Consider the following 15,923-nt stretch of genomic DNA (forward strand, 5'->3'; position numbering starts at 1 on the left):
TCGATCCTCAGCTACGACGTATTGATATTTGTGGTTCGATCCTCAGCTATGGCGTATTTGCAAAATTTTTCCTCTAATGGGGAGCGCAATCAAAGGATGCTGGGTATCTGGACTGACCGCTGCGTCATTTCTATTTGCCCTGGTGGCCGGTGGGAAATTTCCCTGGAACCGGGCCTAATTGGGATTTATCATTTTTTATTTGGGAGGAGGTGAGCGAAGGGGAAAGAAAGGTAAATAAGGAACTTTTATCATTTTTTGTTTGGGAGGAGGTGAGCGAAAGGGAAAGAAGGGTAAATAAGGAACTTTAAACCTTGTTGGTAAAGGAGTAAGGGAAGAATAGGGAAGGGTAAGTCTTCACCTTCCTTATTCATGAAAAGGAAGATTTACTTACACTCCAATTTGGAGTGTAAGGAAGGGGAGTAACTATAAATATTATTTGTTCCAATTTTATCTCTGTTTTAATATATTAATTCTCAAATAATTTATTTAATTTAAAATTTTTAAATTTCTCTAGTTGAACACGATCTTTTCACTCAATTCTTACATCAATAAATTTTATAAAAATATACATAAAAATACTGATTTATCCTTTGTCGTATCAAAGTATACAAATTTTATATTTTGCATGTTTATTGTATATCTACTCATTGTTTTTTTATTTATTTAATCGTAAATATTTATTTTAGTTGATCTTATAAGATAGTTTTGACAAGAAAATTTTTATATTGATTTAATGAACTATACATATTTTTTTTACATATAGATTTATTTTAAAAAATAAAAATATTTTTATAATTTTATATATTTAATTTTTATTTTTTTTCTTTCCTTTCAAACAAAGTACTTCTCTTTTCCTTCTTTGTTTTCTTCCTTCTCCGCCCTTCCTTTTTTTTTTTCCGTTAATGAACCTTCTCTCCCCATCCAAACGGCGAATTGGCTCCGTCTTCTGTTCGGGTTTTGAGGCATCTGTTTTTTGTAGTTGCGGCCGGCGGTCGTGTCGTAGAACGACGACTGTGAGGTTTGTTCTCTTGGAGACCACCTCGCTGCTCCTGAGACCCTCTCCCAGCCGAGTCCTCTCCTTCCACAGCGTTCTCTTCTCCCGCGACTCTTTCCTCTCCTCCTGATTTCCTGCGATCCGATTTCCTCCGGCCTTCCTCTTCGGTAACCACCACCACAAAGGACTTCCGAATCTCGTGTTCAGATTTGTTTTTTTTTTCATTTGTGGCATTTGTTTGGCATATGATCCTGTTTCGAGCAGCCGAGTAGAGAGAGAAGGCCGGAACTTCAGTGCAGGAGCTTGCGCTGACGCCATTTAAGTTTAGGGGAATATTAGAAGTACTTCTTGTATCGCACTAAGAGCATGCTAAGTATGACATGGAAAGGTTTTTTTTTCCCTATCGTATGTTATCTTTTGTCCCTTGACAATTTTGTCTACAGTAGTCCACCATGTGTTTGAACTGCTAATCCAGTGAACTGTGAAGCATATCTTCGCAGAGTCATACTTAGATTAATCTTTGTGATGCTGTTGTTTCATGTCAGATAAAAGACCTTAAGAAGTACAAGGTAAAAGTTCTCGGAAGGGTGAGCAGAATGAGAAAATTAATTTTGCAGTGGGGAAGAAACCTTTTTCAACGTCATTGCCACAGAAACAAGTATTTAGTTTCCTCCACTCCGATGCCTGTTTTCGTATCCAATGTGCTACTTCTGATGACTTCTAGAGGATACTCTACCGGTAGGATATTGCTAATTTTTTTCTTGGTCATTTTCCTGTTAGTGTGTTTCTGTTCCTGAAGTTATTGTGTGTCTACAAACCTTCTTTAATAAAATGATGCTTTCTGATTAAAACTAGTACATTTATGTAAGCCGTAAGTGAAAGTTTAGCTTCAGTTGGAAAAACTATAATCAGAGGAATTGTAGCATGCCTAACAGTTCTCCCAATTTTCCTCTTACCAAATGGTCAATTAAATTGTTTGGATTCTTGATATGTTTTCGACATTTACTAGTTTGTACAAGTGATTTGTCAAAAAAAAAAATTGTTTGGGAAGGAAAAATGATGCAGAAGAAACATTGTACCCTTGACATAACAAGGCTTTTTTTTATAGAAAAATACTGGATTTGAGGGGAACTTATTCCATTATCTTTAATTTGCTAACGATTGGTCTCCCAATTCTAATATTCTCTAATACTTCCTGGCTGTAGTTTATTTAGGTTGCCAGAACAGAACAGTTATGGCTTAGATCCCTAAATTTCTCATCACCATTTTTTTCATAGGCTTAATACATCGAACATATAGGCAATGCGCTGTTTTCTTGATGTCTGTTTTGATTTTGTTTTTTAGATGTCATGGTTCATGATTGCTTACAGTCCACAACCAAACAAGGGAAAACATATTTGAAAGTTATGAATTCACTTAAACAACAATCTTGTTTCTTACTCTAACCTCAATCTTTGTTAATAAGACGACTGATTTATTCCATGATACAAATTGGGAAGTTATGTAATCAATACAGTGAGACCATCATAGAAATGGCAATGGATCTTTGGCCCTGATGTTTTAAACCATTTTATTCTTTTGTTTGTCATTAATGTTTTGGGAACTGAGTTGAATGAAATATGCACCAAATTTTGAATCCTTTGTGAGATCACAAAAAAAGGGGAGATTGGTGCATGAAGCTCCCACAATGTGGGGTCCCGGAGAAGGATTTATTGTACGTAGCCTTATCCTGCATTGCAAGAGGTTGTTTTTGCGACTCGAACTTGTGACCACCAGGTCACACGACAATAATTTTACTGTTGCGGCAAAGCTCCCCTTTCTCCATGAGATCACACATCAAAGAAAAATTCTATAGATTCTGTTCCTTTTGAGCATAGCTGCAAATTCTTTTGTCGAGTTTATCTGGTGAACATATTTCATTTTCATGCTTCTCGTAGATTTTATGTTTGAGGTACCTGGTCAGATCTCATTTTATTTGTGTTTTTGCATTGATAACATTTCTCTGCTGTCTAATTAAGGTATTATAGGTTTGTACTTTGACCTTTCCCAAGCACATCTAGTTGGATCATCAAATGTTACTCTTTCAATGACAGAATCAAGTTCTGAGCTTCCACTTAACCTCCTCAGAATCCTGAAACAGAGAATGATAGCAATTGAACAGAAAAACTCTTACCTTCAACAACAAATTAACCAGGTAAACTAAATTATCCCTTTCTAATTTTTCATCAAGATAACAGTTCTCTGCATCAAGTTTGTATTATATATTTCTCAACCTAAAGAAATATATTTCAGAATGATCATTGCAAGTCCCTGAAAATGTCACTATGAGATTCAGGGGAGATGATTGCATTGTAACAAGAGTTGAAAGGATTTTTGTCTTTTTCTGTGTATGACTTAGAAGACAATGAGCCATTGGATGGTCCTTGGAATTTTTTTAAAGAATCTCATGATCTGTTTTTTTTTGGTTAGGCCTGAATAAGCAGATGTTTTCTTAAAAATTCCAAATACAGCATAGTTTGCCAGTAACTAGATGCTGAACTTGCCTCTGCCTTAAAATCGAATGAATCCAGTCAGAGAAGCTCAATGTTGGTGTAGATTCTTCTAAGAGAAATGACTGGTTATCAACTAGCAAGAGATTGCCACCTTATCTATCAACTTTGCTCTTTGTTGTCATGATGAGATAGATGCAATTAAGTTGTGCTATCATTCTTATCAACATCAACAATCCTGATGCTCTAAGTTCAATACTTTCTAGCATTTATTTGTTTGGGATATTTGATCTAATGTTATTAGTTTGCATATTTTTATCTGGGTTAATTAATGTGTCCCCAACTATTATTTTTGTATAATTTTTGTCTTTGCTCATAACATTTATTTTGCATAAAGTTATACAGGTTTTGTAAATTTATCCCAAGATTTAGTCTTTGTTTAGTATACATTAAATTAGTGAGATCTTACATGGCTCACTAATTAACTAACTGTAGAAAAATGCCTAATCACATTAAAAAAAAACTTTTGCATGTTTACAAAAAAAAAGGAGCAAAAGGAGTAGAGATAGAGCACCAATGTTTTTTATTTATCAGTTTTATGTATTTAAAATATAGAACCTTAGGGTGACTGAGAGTTGATGTTTAAAATGTTACAAACACAGATATATCAATTTTCCATTGTTTTCTAATGTTTGCCCTGCCATTTCTAGGACATACAATCATGAGCTTTTTAGAGCATAAGCTAATGTAATCATTTAATTTTTCCTATGAGATCATTGATTTAGGTTATTATATGAAAAAAGCTTTTAGGTGCAGTTTTATATACTTCAATTATCACCATGATTTTATTGACAATAAAATTCACATAAATTCAAAAACTTGACATATCTTGACATCCAGAAATTTTGCTTATCACGGTTCTTGTTATTGTTTATTTGTGAGACAGGAAGCAGTATCAGCAGCTGATTATTCAAGAGCTAATAAAGAGCTACGGGAACTTGGGAGCTCAATGGAATTAATAAAACGGCTTAGATCCATAGAAAAGGTTTTCTCTAAAATTGTGACTTGTTGCATGTGTGTTTCGAGAGTTGCTAACATTATTGAACTCAACTTGATCACTGTTTCTTGATCTCACTATTTGTTTTCACATCCAGACACATCCTTCAAAAGCCACATGAACATTGTATAATAAAGCTACATAGAGACAGAACATCTGCATAATGTTTCTGCAAACCTCAACTCTACGTACTTTTAAGTTATGCACAAATTTTTTCAAAGTGGTATGATTTAGAAAACATCAGCAATCCTAGTCATACAAATTTGTGGAATAGATTATATACAATTATGACTCTATTTACAATTTCTTTTAAACATGAAACTGACAAATACAAAAAATTTCCCAAACCTCTGTGCCAACATGATATTGTTTGCACATGTATTTCTAACTCATCGATCTTTCATATGGACATTAAATTATCAGTTTATAATTGATTGGTTGCTCATAATTACTAACCAGTAACCACCGTTATCCTTCAATTTTTATCCACCAACCACTTCACCTTCCTATTTCAACAATTCTAAAATAACCTGATTATTTTCTCTACTAATGAGTAATAACCTATGGCCATTTTTTCTCTTTCTATAATGTTTTGTAATTTTTTTATTATCATGTTACTGACCATTTCTACATGTGGTGTAAAGCATTGTCAATTTGAGAAATTGACAAATTTATCCTGGTTAAATATTTTTTGTCTTTGTTGAAATTACAATTAAAATTCTGGAAAAATATAATTATATTTACACTTTCTCAAGTCTGTTATTTTTTTGCATGGTGATTATTTTCTTATTCATTTATTCTTTTAGAACTGATTATATAATCATGTATATGGAAAATATTTTAATGTACATTGACTTTAGAAATAAATGCAAAAGATTGTTTGAAAATATATATTTTTTCACATTCACTCATCATTAGTGCACGGGAGAGACGTGAAGAGCACAGGAAGAAGGCCAAAGGGGAAAAAAAAAGAAAGATGTTAGTCCATAGCATAACTCTACTTCATATTAATTTCTAAAGCATAGAAATAGTCATCCGTTTTACCTAATGTTTCCACACACGTATCACACATGAATAGACAGCAAATTTAGATGAATTTGCTTTTATGTTTCTTGTACAAGAGAATATACTTCTTGAGTTTCCTTATTCAAGTGGCCGTGTTCACATTTACCCATCACACTCAATCGATAATGTACAAATTGCTCATGATAAGATCCTTCTCATTTTAGATTTGTAGATTAGGAATAATGATCTGGTTACAGGAGATTGATGGTCTTAAATCGTTGATGTCTGACTGTGCTGAAGACAAAGACATGAGCAACATGGCAGCTGAGGAATTAGAGCAAGCTCTAGTAGAGGAGAGAAGGCTTCAACATTTACTGCTCAAGTCATTGCTTCCTAAGGATGATGCAGATGAGAGAGACTGCATACTGGAGGTTAGAGCAGGTAAACAATGATAATGTTTCTCTATTTAGTACTTAAACCTGCTCTTTAACTTACATTATTCTCTATTCCATTGATAGCTTCCAGGTTGTTTATTGTGATTTATTGTCATAAAATTATCAGGTACTGGCGGTGAAGAAGCTTCATTATTTGCAATGGATATATTCAAAATGTATGTGTTCTTTCAAAAATATGCATGGTCTCACAATTGATTCTTAAATAAAGATATGACAGGTATGAAAAATATTCACAGAAGAGAGGTTGGAATTTTGATGTTATTGCCATAATGGAATCTAATATGAAAGGATATAAGGTAGTTTTCTGTTCTTGACTAGCTCTAACATATTTGATCCACATTTTGAATCTCTGAGTAGATACATTAGGTCTCTTTTGTTAAAACTTAATTGAGAATGGTTAAACAGGAAGCAAGTGGGACAATATCTGGACCTGGTGTATATGGTAGATTGAAATTTGAGAGTGGGATCCACAGAGTTCAGGTTTAAGGATGATCATTGATGTATATGTTTATTTGTTTCCCCCCACTATTAGAGCATATTATATGCTTTCGTTTCTGAGGTTAACATCATCTTTGTAACAGCGTGTTCCGGTGACAGAGAAATCTGGACGGGTGCATACAAGTGCAGTTTCTATTGCCATACTTCCTCAAGCTGATGAGGTCATTCATTTCATATACCTACTACTGTTGGATTACCATCAAAAGTTAAACATCTTATGCAAACATTGCCCAGAACTATACAATGAATGACATATTAGGTTGCATTGCATTCAATTTGCACCATTTGTGATCCAATTTGAGCTCAAATTCATTCACATATCTTCCATGAGTAAATTTAGTTGGATTCACTCTAATTATATTGACTACAGTTGTTTCAAATGACTCAGTTGATTGTCTCTGCCTTTATTGCTGAATTCTCCTTGCTAGGTACTGTTCTCATTATAAGAGTTCCAAATTCATAAGTTGGTATATAGTTTTTTCTTTTATTCATTAATTTCCAGATCTTGGTTTGGCTTAAATCTTTTAGTATGGTAAGTTAGGACTTGCTATATGTATCACAGATTCTGACTTCTCGAAGGCATGACATAAATTGCAACTGTCCAATCTGCATAATGGAAAGTGGAAATTGCCGGTGCTAAATATGCTCCGCTATTGTGATATCTCCATTGGTATATGTGATCACACTTCATATATTATAGTTATGTTATCAAACTTTAGTTAAATGCAGAAAGAGTTGATTCATCTGAATGGCTATCCTCATCCACTCACAAAACTTAAGATTAGACCAGTTCATTCCTTTGATATGGCTTCAATCGCAAATCCTTCCTATCAGCCGGTCCTGAATCCTGATCTCAAATAATTGGCTGCCATATTTTTATTCATTTGAAGTCTGCTTAGTTTTTCTGATAGGAATGCCTTCTCTGAAGTCGGAACTATTCTTGTTTTCTTTTATATAATCTTAAACATAATACATCTGTACATTGTTTTCTTTTTTTCTCTAGGTTGATGTCCAACTTCGAAATGAAGACTTGAGGATTGATACTTACCGATCTGGTGGTGCTGGAGGTCAATCTGTGAACACCACAGATAGTGCAGTCAGGATTACTCATATACCAACAGGAATTGCAGTTGCAATACAAAATGAAAGATCACAACACAAGGTATATATTCACTTAACTTGTACATTTCCTATCTTCGGCAAATAGATTGCTTTTTTTATTAGAACGTCTGCTAGTTAATCTGTAGAGAACTAAAATGAAAGCAGTTTGTAAACACCTAAAAAGTTTGATCACTATAACCTACATACCAAAGGGGATGTTATTTGTAGTTGGATGCAAACCGATTAATCCTGAAAATAGTTTGGTTTTATAGTGATTGTTCTTGTAGTCTATTCAAGTGAGTCCTAGATAATTGTAGAATCCATTGTCCTTAGTTTCTGATTTCAACCTTCTTCTTCGTTCAGAATAAGGCAAAAGCGCTCGAAGTATTGCGTGCTAGGCTGTATGAAATGGAGAGGTCGAGACTTCATATGAGCAGGTCAAAACTTCGCGCGGAGCAGGTAGGTGGTGGTGTTCAGCATTCCCTTTTTGATATCTCTTAACGTCCAATAAGCATTCCAAGGTCTTCTTCAACAGATCGGAAGCGGCGATAGGTCAGAGCGTATCCGAACCTATAATTTCCCTCAAGGTCGAGTCACCGACCACCGCATTGGGATAACGAACCATTCGATAGAAGATGTCATGGAGGGAGAGTGCCTGGATGTGTTCATCGATGCTCTTCTCTTGCAACAGGAAATGGATGCCATTGCCTCATTCAGCAGTCAGTGAGTGACAAAACATATTGAGTTCCTGGAATGGATTCAATCGAAGAATAAGAAACAACTCTTGGTCAGAATCGGTTTTTGTTCGTTGGTGATTTTGAAACAGGGAGATTCCTTACATCTAAATTCCTTTGGTATCTATAAAGATTCCATTATGTTGTTGAATTCCCGTCTTGTTGAATCCACTTTTGTGCATTGCGGCATTGTTTATGCTGTAAATTGTAATCCTCAGAAATGATAGAATCATTAGGCAAACAGATCCGAGGTTACCAATAAAGTTATGTTTTATCATTATTATTGAGATTGTTAATGAATCAAATGTGATTTAGGATTTGATTAGCTAAGTTTGTTTAACATAAATAAGGTTAATTAAATGAATGAACATAAAAGGTACCTAACTTAGTGATCTATGCTACAAGCTGTTTGGTATTTATGAAATATTGGGGGGCTATTTAAAAATATTAAAAGTTGGGGGAGATTTGGAAAATTATCCAAAAATAAACTTTGTGGGTGTGCAACTTGTTCCCAAGTAAAATCCGGATCCGATCCGTCCTCCTAGATAGGAGTGTAAACGAGTCAAGTCGCTCGTGAGTTACTCAGGTCTTGATTCAAAAAAAAAATTCTTCGAGTTCGTTCGATTAAGTTAATGAGTCGAGCTTGAATTTGATTTCGAATTTAAAAATATTATTAAGCCAAGCTCGAGCTTAATAGTATTTGGTTGATAAACTTGTGAACATATTCATTAAGAAACTTATTTATTATATATATATATATAGGATTTTTACTGTTCATCCTCCTCCACCGTGGCCTGAACGAAATCCCGAAATAAAATCCCGCCTCTCCCAAAATCGCGCGGTCGATTCTCAATTTGAGCTTCCACTATGGTTGAAAAGGAAGTCGAGAAGGATGCAGCGGAGGTGAAGAACAAGAAGGGTGATCCTGTTGTGGAGAAGACCTCGTCCTTCAGGGAGGAGAGCAACTTCTTGTCGGATCTCAAGGAATCCGAGAGGAAGGCGGTGGTGGAGCTCAGAGTTGCCGTCGAGGAGGTCATCCTCAAGAACAAGCTATTTAGAGACGAGTCAGAGCCGTCGGAGGGGAAGGAGAAGGTCTATGGAGAAGGGGAAAAACTGGAACTTGACAAATCTGCTGAGGCGAAGCACACCGACGAAGAAAAACCCGACCCCTCTACCCAAAATCCTAAATCCTACTCGCTCCTCTCGCGTCGCTGCATTCGGCCCACCCCCCTGCTCGCCCGTCGCTCCTCTCGTTTCTTCACCCCCTTTGCCTATTTTTAGATTTTGACGAGGCCAGTTTTGCAGGGCACCTCCGCATTCATGAGGAAAGGGGATCAGAAGAGGAAGAGAAGAAGGAGGAAGATTAAGTCAATGCATTAACGTACTTAATTTAACCATCAGGATTCATCTGAATTGTATATTTCTTTATCTTTCTAGCTGATCAATTACTATCTACCATTGTCTTTTTGAGACTTGTTCTTTTTCCCCTTTGCTGAAAATTACTACAGCTTGTTTACGGTTATGGTTTAACAGGGACTTTCGCTTGCAAACATGGAGGAGAACCGATCATTGCAACTAACTCGATCAAAGGACCATATTGGATATTACTTGCATTCATCTGATGAGAATTTGATATGGGAGTCATTGTGGGATCAGAAGTCGAAGGACATGGGATTGTTAGCTACTCATGAGGTTCATGCAATGGATAAAGTTGACTATGTTGACAATCAAGAAATGAAGACCTTAATCACACAAATATTGGAGAAAGCAAGACAGGGAACACCTATTGTACAAGATGTTCAAAGAATGTTTTTTATCTTGAATGATTAAACTGAAGGAAAAAATTGATTGATGGTTGAGTTTTTGGTTTGACTCATCCGTCCTCATCAATCTAACTTTTTTTTCAACTTGTTAAATCCATTCTTTAATGTTCCTGTACAGCTTGTTCTAATGTATTCTTATAGCACAATTATCCTTTTGTGAGTAAATGTTAAATTGACATCAAACTTTTGAGTTCAAGTTTGGTTTATTTTCGATATTGTTCATTGAATGACCAACAAGAATCAATTCTTAAATTGGGTTAATCTCCACCTCACTTGCAGCATGCCCTTCACCTGCTTGTATAAATGCCTAAACCACATTCTCCTTGAGCACAAACCGCTCCCAATGAGTTCCCTGTACTCCAGCATGACAGCTCGATGTGAGTTCCAATGAGTTCCTTAGACTCCGTCACTCATATGGATATAATTATTTTATTTTTCTAATATCAATTAAGCCATCAGCCGGTTTTGGATAAAATCGGCTGATGGACTTACACACCTCGGAAGCAAATGATCCGAACACCTTTTTTGCTCCTCTTGCACTCTATAATGTGTATATCAACTCAGAATGCATTGCGATACATCGTGTTGGAAGCAGAAATTTTTTTCGCTCGTGCTCGGCATGTGGATTGGGGTGAAAATTTTATTTTTAATTCTACATAGATGATACTTGGTGGTCAAACACACCAATGAGTTCCTTGAACTCCCTCACTCATGTAGATATCAAATTTTGAATTTTTTATTATCAAAAAAGCCATCAGCCAGTTTTGACCAAAACTGGCTGATGGACTTAAAGACCTCTAATGCACATGATCCGAACACCTTTTTTGCTCCTCTTGCACTCTATAATGTGTGCATCAACTCAGAATGCATTGCGATACATCGTGTTGGAAGCAGAAATTTTTTTCGCTCGTGCTCGGCATGTGGATTGGGGTGAAAATTTTATTTTTAATTCTACATAGATGATACTTGGTGGTCAAACACACCAATGAGTTCCTTGAACTCCCTCACTCATGTAGATATAAAATTTTGAATTTTTTATTATCAAAAAAGCCATCAGCCAGTTTTGACCAAAATCGGCTGATGGACTTAAAGACCTCTAATGCACATGATCCGAACACATTTTTTGCTCCTCTTGCACTCTATAATGTGTACATCAACTCAGAATGCATTGCGATACATCGTGTTGGAAGCAGAAATTTTTTCGCTCGTGCTCGGCATGTGGATTGGGGTGAAAATTTTATTTTTAATTCTACATAGATGATACTTGGTGGTCAAACACACCAATGGGGTGAAAATTTTACCCCAATCCACATGCCGAGCACGAGCAAAAAAAATTCCTGCTTCCAACACGATGTATCGCAATGCATTCTGAGTTGATGTACACATTATAGAGTGCAAGAGGAGCAAAAAAGGTGTTCGGATCATGTGCATTAGAGGTCTTTAAGTCCATCAGCCGGTTTTGGTCAAAACCGGCTGATGGCTTATTTGATAATAAAAAATTCAAAATTTTATATCTACATGAGTGAGGGAGTCCAAGGAACTCTTTGGTGTCTTTGAACATCAAGTATTATCTATGTAGAATTAAAAATAAATTTTCAACCCAATCCACATGTTGAGCACGAACGAAAAAAATTCCTGCTTCCAACATGATGTATCGCAATGCATTCTGAGTTGATGTACACATTATAGAGTGTAAGAGGAGCAAAAAATATGTTCGGATCATGTGCATTAGAGGTCTTTAAGCCCATCAGCCTGTTTTGGTCAAAACAGGCTGATGGCTTATTTGATAATAAAAAATTCAAAATTTTATATCTACATGAGTGAGGGAGTCCAAGGAACTCAATGGTGTGTTTAAACACCAAGTATCATCTATGTAGAAATAAAAATAAATTTTCAACCCAATCCACATGCCGAGCATGAGCGAAAAAAATTCCTGCTTCCAACACGATGTATCGTAATGCATTCTGAGTTGATGTACACATTATAGAGTGCAAGAGGAGCAAAAAAGATGTTCGGATCATGTGCATTAGAGGTCTTTAAGTCCATCAGCCGGTTTTGGTCAAAACAGGCTGATGGCTTATTTGATAATAAAAAATTCAAAATTTTATATCTACATGAGTGAGGGAGTCCAAGGAACTCAATGGTGTGTTTAAACATCAAGTATCATCTATGTAGAATTAAAAATAAATTTTCAACCCAATCCACATGTTGAGCACGAACGAAAAAAATTCCTGCTTCCAACATGATGTATTGCAATGCATTCTGAGTTGATGTACACATTATAGAGTGCAAGAGGAGCAAAAAAGATGTTCGGATCATGTGCATTAGAGGTCTTTAAGCCCATCAGCCGATTTTGGTCAAAACTGGCTGATGGCTTATTTGATAATAAAAAATTCAAAATTTTATATCTACATGAGTGAGGAAGTCCAAGGAACTCAATGGTGTATTTAAACACCAAGTATCATCTATGTAGAATTAAAAATAAATTTTCCACCCCAATCCACATGCCGAGCACGAGCGAAAAAAATTCCTGCTTCCAACATGATGTATCGTAATGCATTCTGAGTTGATGTACACATTATAGAGTGCAAGAGGAGCAAAAAAGATGTTCGGATCATGTGCATTAGAGGTCTTTAAGTCCATCAGCCGGTTTTGGTCAAAACAGGCTGATGGCTTATTTGATAATAAAAAATTTAAAATTTTATATCTACATGAGTGAGGGAGTCCAAGGAACTCAATGGTGTGTTTAAACACCAAGTATCATCTATGTAGAATTAAAAATAAATTTTCCACCCCAATCCACATGCCGAGCACGAGCGAAAAAAATTCCTGCTTCCAACACGATGTATCGTAATGCATTCTGAGTTGATGTACACATTATAGAGTGCAAGAGGAGCAAAAAAGATGTTCGGATCATGTGCATTAGAGGTCTTTAAGTCCATCAGCCGGTTTTGGTCAAAACAGGCTGATGGCTTATTTGATAATAAAAAATTTAAAATTTTATATCTACATGAGTGAGGGAGTCCAAGGAACTCAATGGTGTGTTTAAACACCAAGTATCATCTATGTAGAATTAAAAATAAATTTTCCACCCCAATCCACATGCCGAGCACGAGCGAAAAAAATTCCTGCTTCCAACACGATGTATCGTAATGCATTCTGAGTTGATGTACACATTATAGAGTGCAAGAGGAGCAAAAAAGATGTTCGGATCATGTGCATTAGAGGTCTTTAAGTCCATCAGCCGGTTTTGGTCAAAATAGGCTGATGGCTTATTTGATAATAAAAAATTCAAAATTTTATATCTACATGAGTGAGGGAGTCCAAGGAACTCAATGGTGTGTTTAAACACCAAGTATCATTTATGTAGAATTAAAAATAAATTTTCAACCCAATCCACATGCCGAGCACGAGCGAAAAAAATTTCTACTTCCAACACGATGTATCGCAATGCATTCTGAGTTGATGTACACATTATAGAGTGCAAGAGGAGCAAAAAAGGTGTTCGGATCATGTGCATTAGAGGTCTTTAAGTCCATCAGCCGGTTTTGGTCAAAACTGGCTGATGGCTTATTTGATAATAAAAAATTTAAAATTTTATATCTACTTGAGTGAGGGAGTCCAAGGAACATTTGATAATAAACGGCTGATGGTTTTTCACCGTATGCTTTATATCATGCTCTCTTCAGACAAATGACGTTGTTACATTTTTATTTCCTAATTGAGATCTTATGAAGTTCATGATTTTCAATTAAGGATGCTCTCAATATTATGCTTCATATTCATGCTCTCAATATCGTCTAAATTCGAGGGCACAAGCTGCGACAAACAATGACAACAAACACATCCTTAAAGAAGGCAGAAACATAATTTTAAGTCGAAATAAGTTTTTTACAAAAGATTCTCATGACTAAAAATTATTTTAAATAGTGTTGCAATCAAAGAGTACATGAAAAGACAAGCTCAGAGCAAGGGTTCAAACAACTGAACAACAAAAGAAGAGCCTCTCTTGAAATGGCTGAAGAGTAGCATTGTTGACTTGGAGAATATTCTGATCATGTGTTAGCTTTACGGCGGCCAACTCGAGCCATGAAACCAGCTTTGATTAGTGCCATTGATCATGAAGAACCTCACTGCAAGTTGAACAAACAAATCAAAATATAGTGTATCCCAAAATGCCTAATGTGAGATCAACATTGGTAAAAACAAAGCAAAACAAATCAGCATAAATCTCATTTTGGTAGAAAATTCAAAAATCTTAATCATTATTCAACAACTTATCAAAGTCATCATCTTGGAAAATCTTTTATATCCAATATTGAGTCATCATAAAGACCTGTTGCTTGAAGGAAAGAAATTTTATAATTCACAAACTGCAGTGTGTCATGTGTGGTTTGTGCAATGTTTTGAATGACAAAATCTGCAAAGGCAAACTAATTTACCCTATTTCAGCACAACTTAAATACATGGCAATCAAATATATAAACGTCCAGAAGAAAAGGCAACATAGTCTAAAGGCTTTAGAAATGTATTTTCTTCCTAGTGTCACTAAGAAATTTTACAGGATCACCAAGCGGTACCAATAACAAACGAGGAAATCAAAGAAACTACAAATTTATGAGATTCTCACCATCAAATTCATGAACAAAGACTATAACATGAGAAATCCAAGGAACATCTTCATGTACGTAACTATAAATAAATAAAATTATTGAACCAACACCACAAATTCCACCATCTACAATAATATAACAAATCAGAAACGTACATTTTACAGAAAAAACCTACAAAAGAACACGTTGTCAATAAAAAAAATTATTTATGAAGATTCATCGGAAGCAAAACAACAGACCTACAGCAACGCAAGAAAGCAAACTAGGAACTCAATATCAGAAAACATCAGATCTTCAAGTTAAATAGCTAGAAAAAGATCAAACAGAGGAATCACATTAAATTCTGTGACAGTGGATAGAGGCCAAAGAGAACGCGATCCGATACCTGAGAGCGAGATCTTCGATTTTGATGTGTTTCTCCTCCTCTGTTCGCACTGAGGGTCGAAACCTAAAATGGAACCAAACTCGAGTAGGAAACTCGAAACGAGAGGAGCGACAGGCGAGCAAGGGGGCGGGTCGAACGTAGCGACGCAAGAGGAGCGAATAGGATTTAGGATTTTGGGTAGAGAGGTCAGGTTTTTCTTCGTCGATGTGCTTCGCCTCAACAGATTTGCAAGTTCTAGTTTTTTCCCTTCTCCATGGACCTTCTCCTTCCCCTCCGACGGCTCTGACTCATCTCTAAATAGTTTGTTCTTGAGAATGGCCTCCTCGACGGCGGCTTTGAGCTCCACCAGCGCCTTCCTCTCAGATTTATTGAGATCCAATCGACAAGAAGTTGCTCTCCTCCCTGAAGGACGTGGCCTTCTCCACAACCGGACCACCCTTCTCGTTCTTCACCTTCGCTGCAGTCGCATCCTTCTCTGCATCCTTTTCAACCACAGCGGAAGCTCGAATTGAGAATCGGCCGCGCGATTTTGGGAGAGGCGGGATTTTATTTCGGGATTTCGTTTCGGCCACGGTGGAGGAGGATGAACAGTGAAACTCCTCGCCACGTCAGATGTCGCGGACGAGTCGCGTAAACCCATCGCGCAGGATATCAATCCTGTATATATATATATATATATATATATATATATATATTTAAATTTAGGAAAAATGAATCGAGCTCGAACTCTTCTGCAAAAGGTGGATCCGCCACCTTAACGATCGAGCTC

The 15,923-nt window shown here is 36.2% G+C and overlaps 1 protein-coding gene across 3 annotated transcripts; it reads left to right on the forward strand.

Moving 5' to 3' along the window:
• Positions 1-1,267: 1,267 nt before the first annotated feature.
• On the forward strand, positions 1,268-8,579 carry LOC141814992 (peptide chain release factor 1, mitochondrial). Of its 3 annotated transcripts, none has more exons than XM_074702950.1 (12): positions 1,268-1,382; positions 1,540-1,732; positions 3,088-3,188; positions 4,430-4,528; positions 5,803-5,986; positions 6,107-6,155; positions 6,218-6,296; positions 6,406-6,480; positions 6,582-6,659; positions 7,502-7,660; positions 7,963-8,058; positions 8,135-8,579. In XM_074702950.1, exons 2-12 carry the CDS (start codon positions 1,591-1,593, stop codon positions 8,324-8,326), a joined length of 1,254 nt encoding a protein of 417 aa, XP_074559051.1. In that variant the 5' UTR covers positions 1,268-1,382; positions 1,540-1,590; the 3' UTR covers positions 8,327-8,579. The 3 variants fall into 3 exon arrangements, with proteins under 3 accessions (XP_074559051.1, XP_074559052.1, XP_074559053.1); XM_074702951.1 differs by having other exon boundaries at positions 1,268-1,367; XM_074702952.1 differs by lacking the exon at positions 1,268-1,382 and having other exon boundaries at positions 1,581-1,652.
• Positions 8,580-15,923: the final 7,344 nt, after the last annotated feature.

The sequence above is a fragment of the Curcuma longa genome, chromosome 21 (genome assembly GCF_044706935.1).
Source record: "Curcuma longa cultivar G26 ecotype Majalengka, Jawa Barat chromosome 21, ITB_CL_G26_1.1, whole genome shotgun sequence".
NCBI classification, from domain to species: Eukaryota; Viridiplantae; Streptophyta; class Magnoliopsida; order Zingiberales; family Zingiberaceae; genus Curcuma; species Curcuma longa.

Coding starts and splice junctions, on each gene's coding strand:
- LOC141814992 (XM_074702950.1), top strand. CDS start 1,591: ATGAGAAAATTAATTTTGCAGTGGGGAAGAAACCTTTTTCAACGTCAT. Junction 4,529..5,802: donor GGCTTAGATCCATAGAAAAG/GTTTTCTCTAAA, acceptor ATCTGGTTACAG/GAGATTGATGGTCTTAAATC. Junction 6,297..6,405: donor CTAATATGAAAGGATATAAG/GTAGTTTTCTGT, acceptor ATGGTTAAACAG/GAAGCAAGTGGGACAATATC.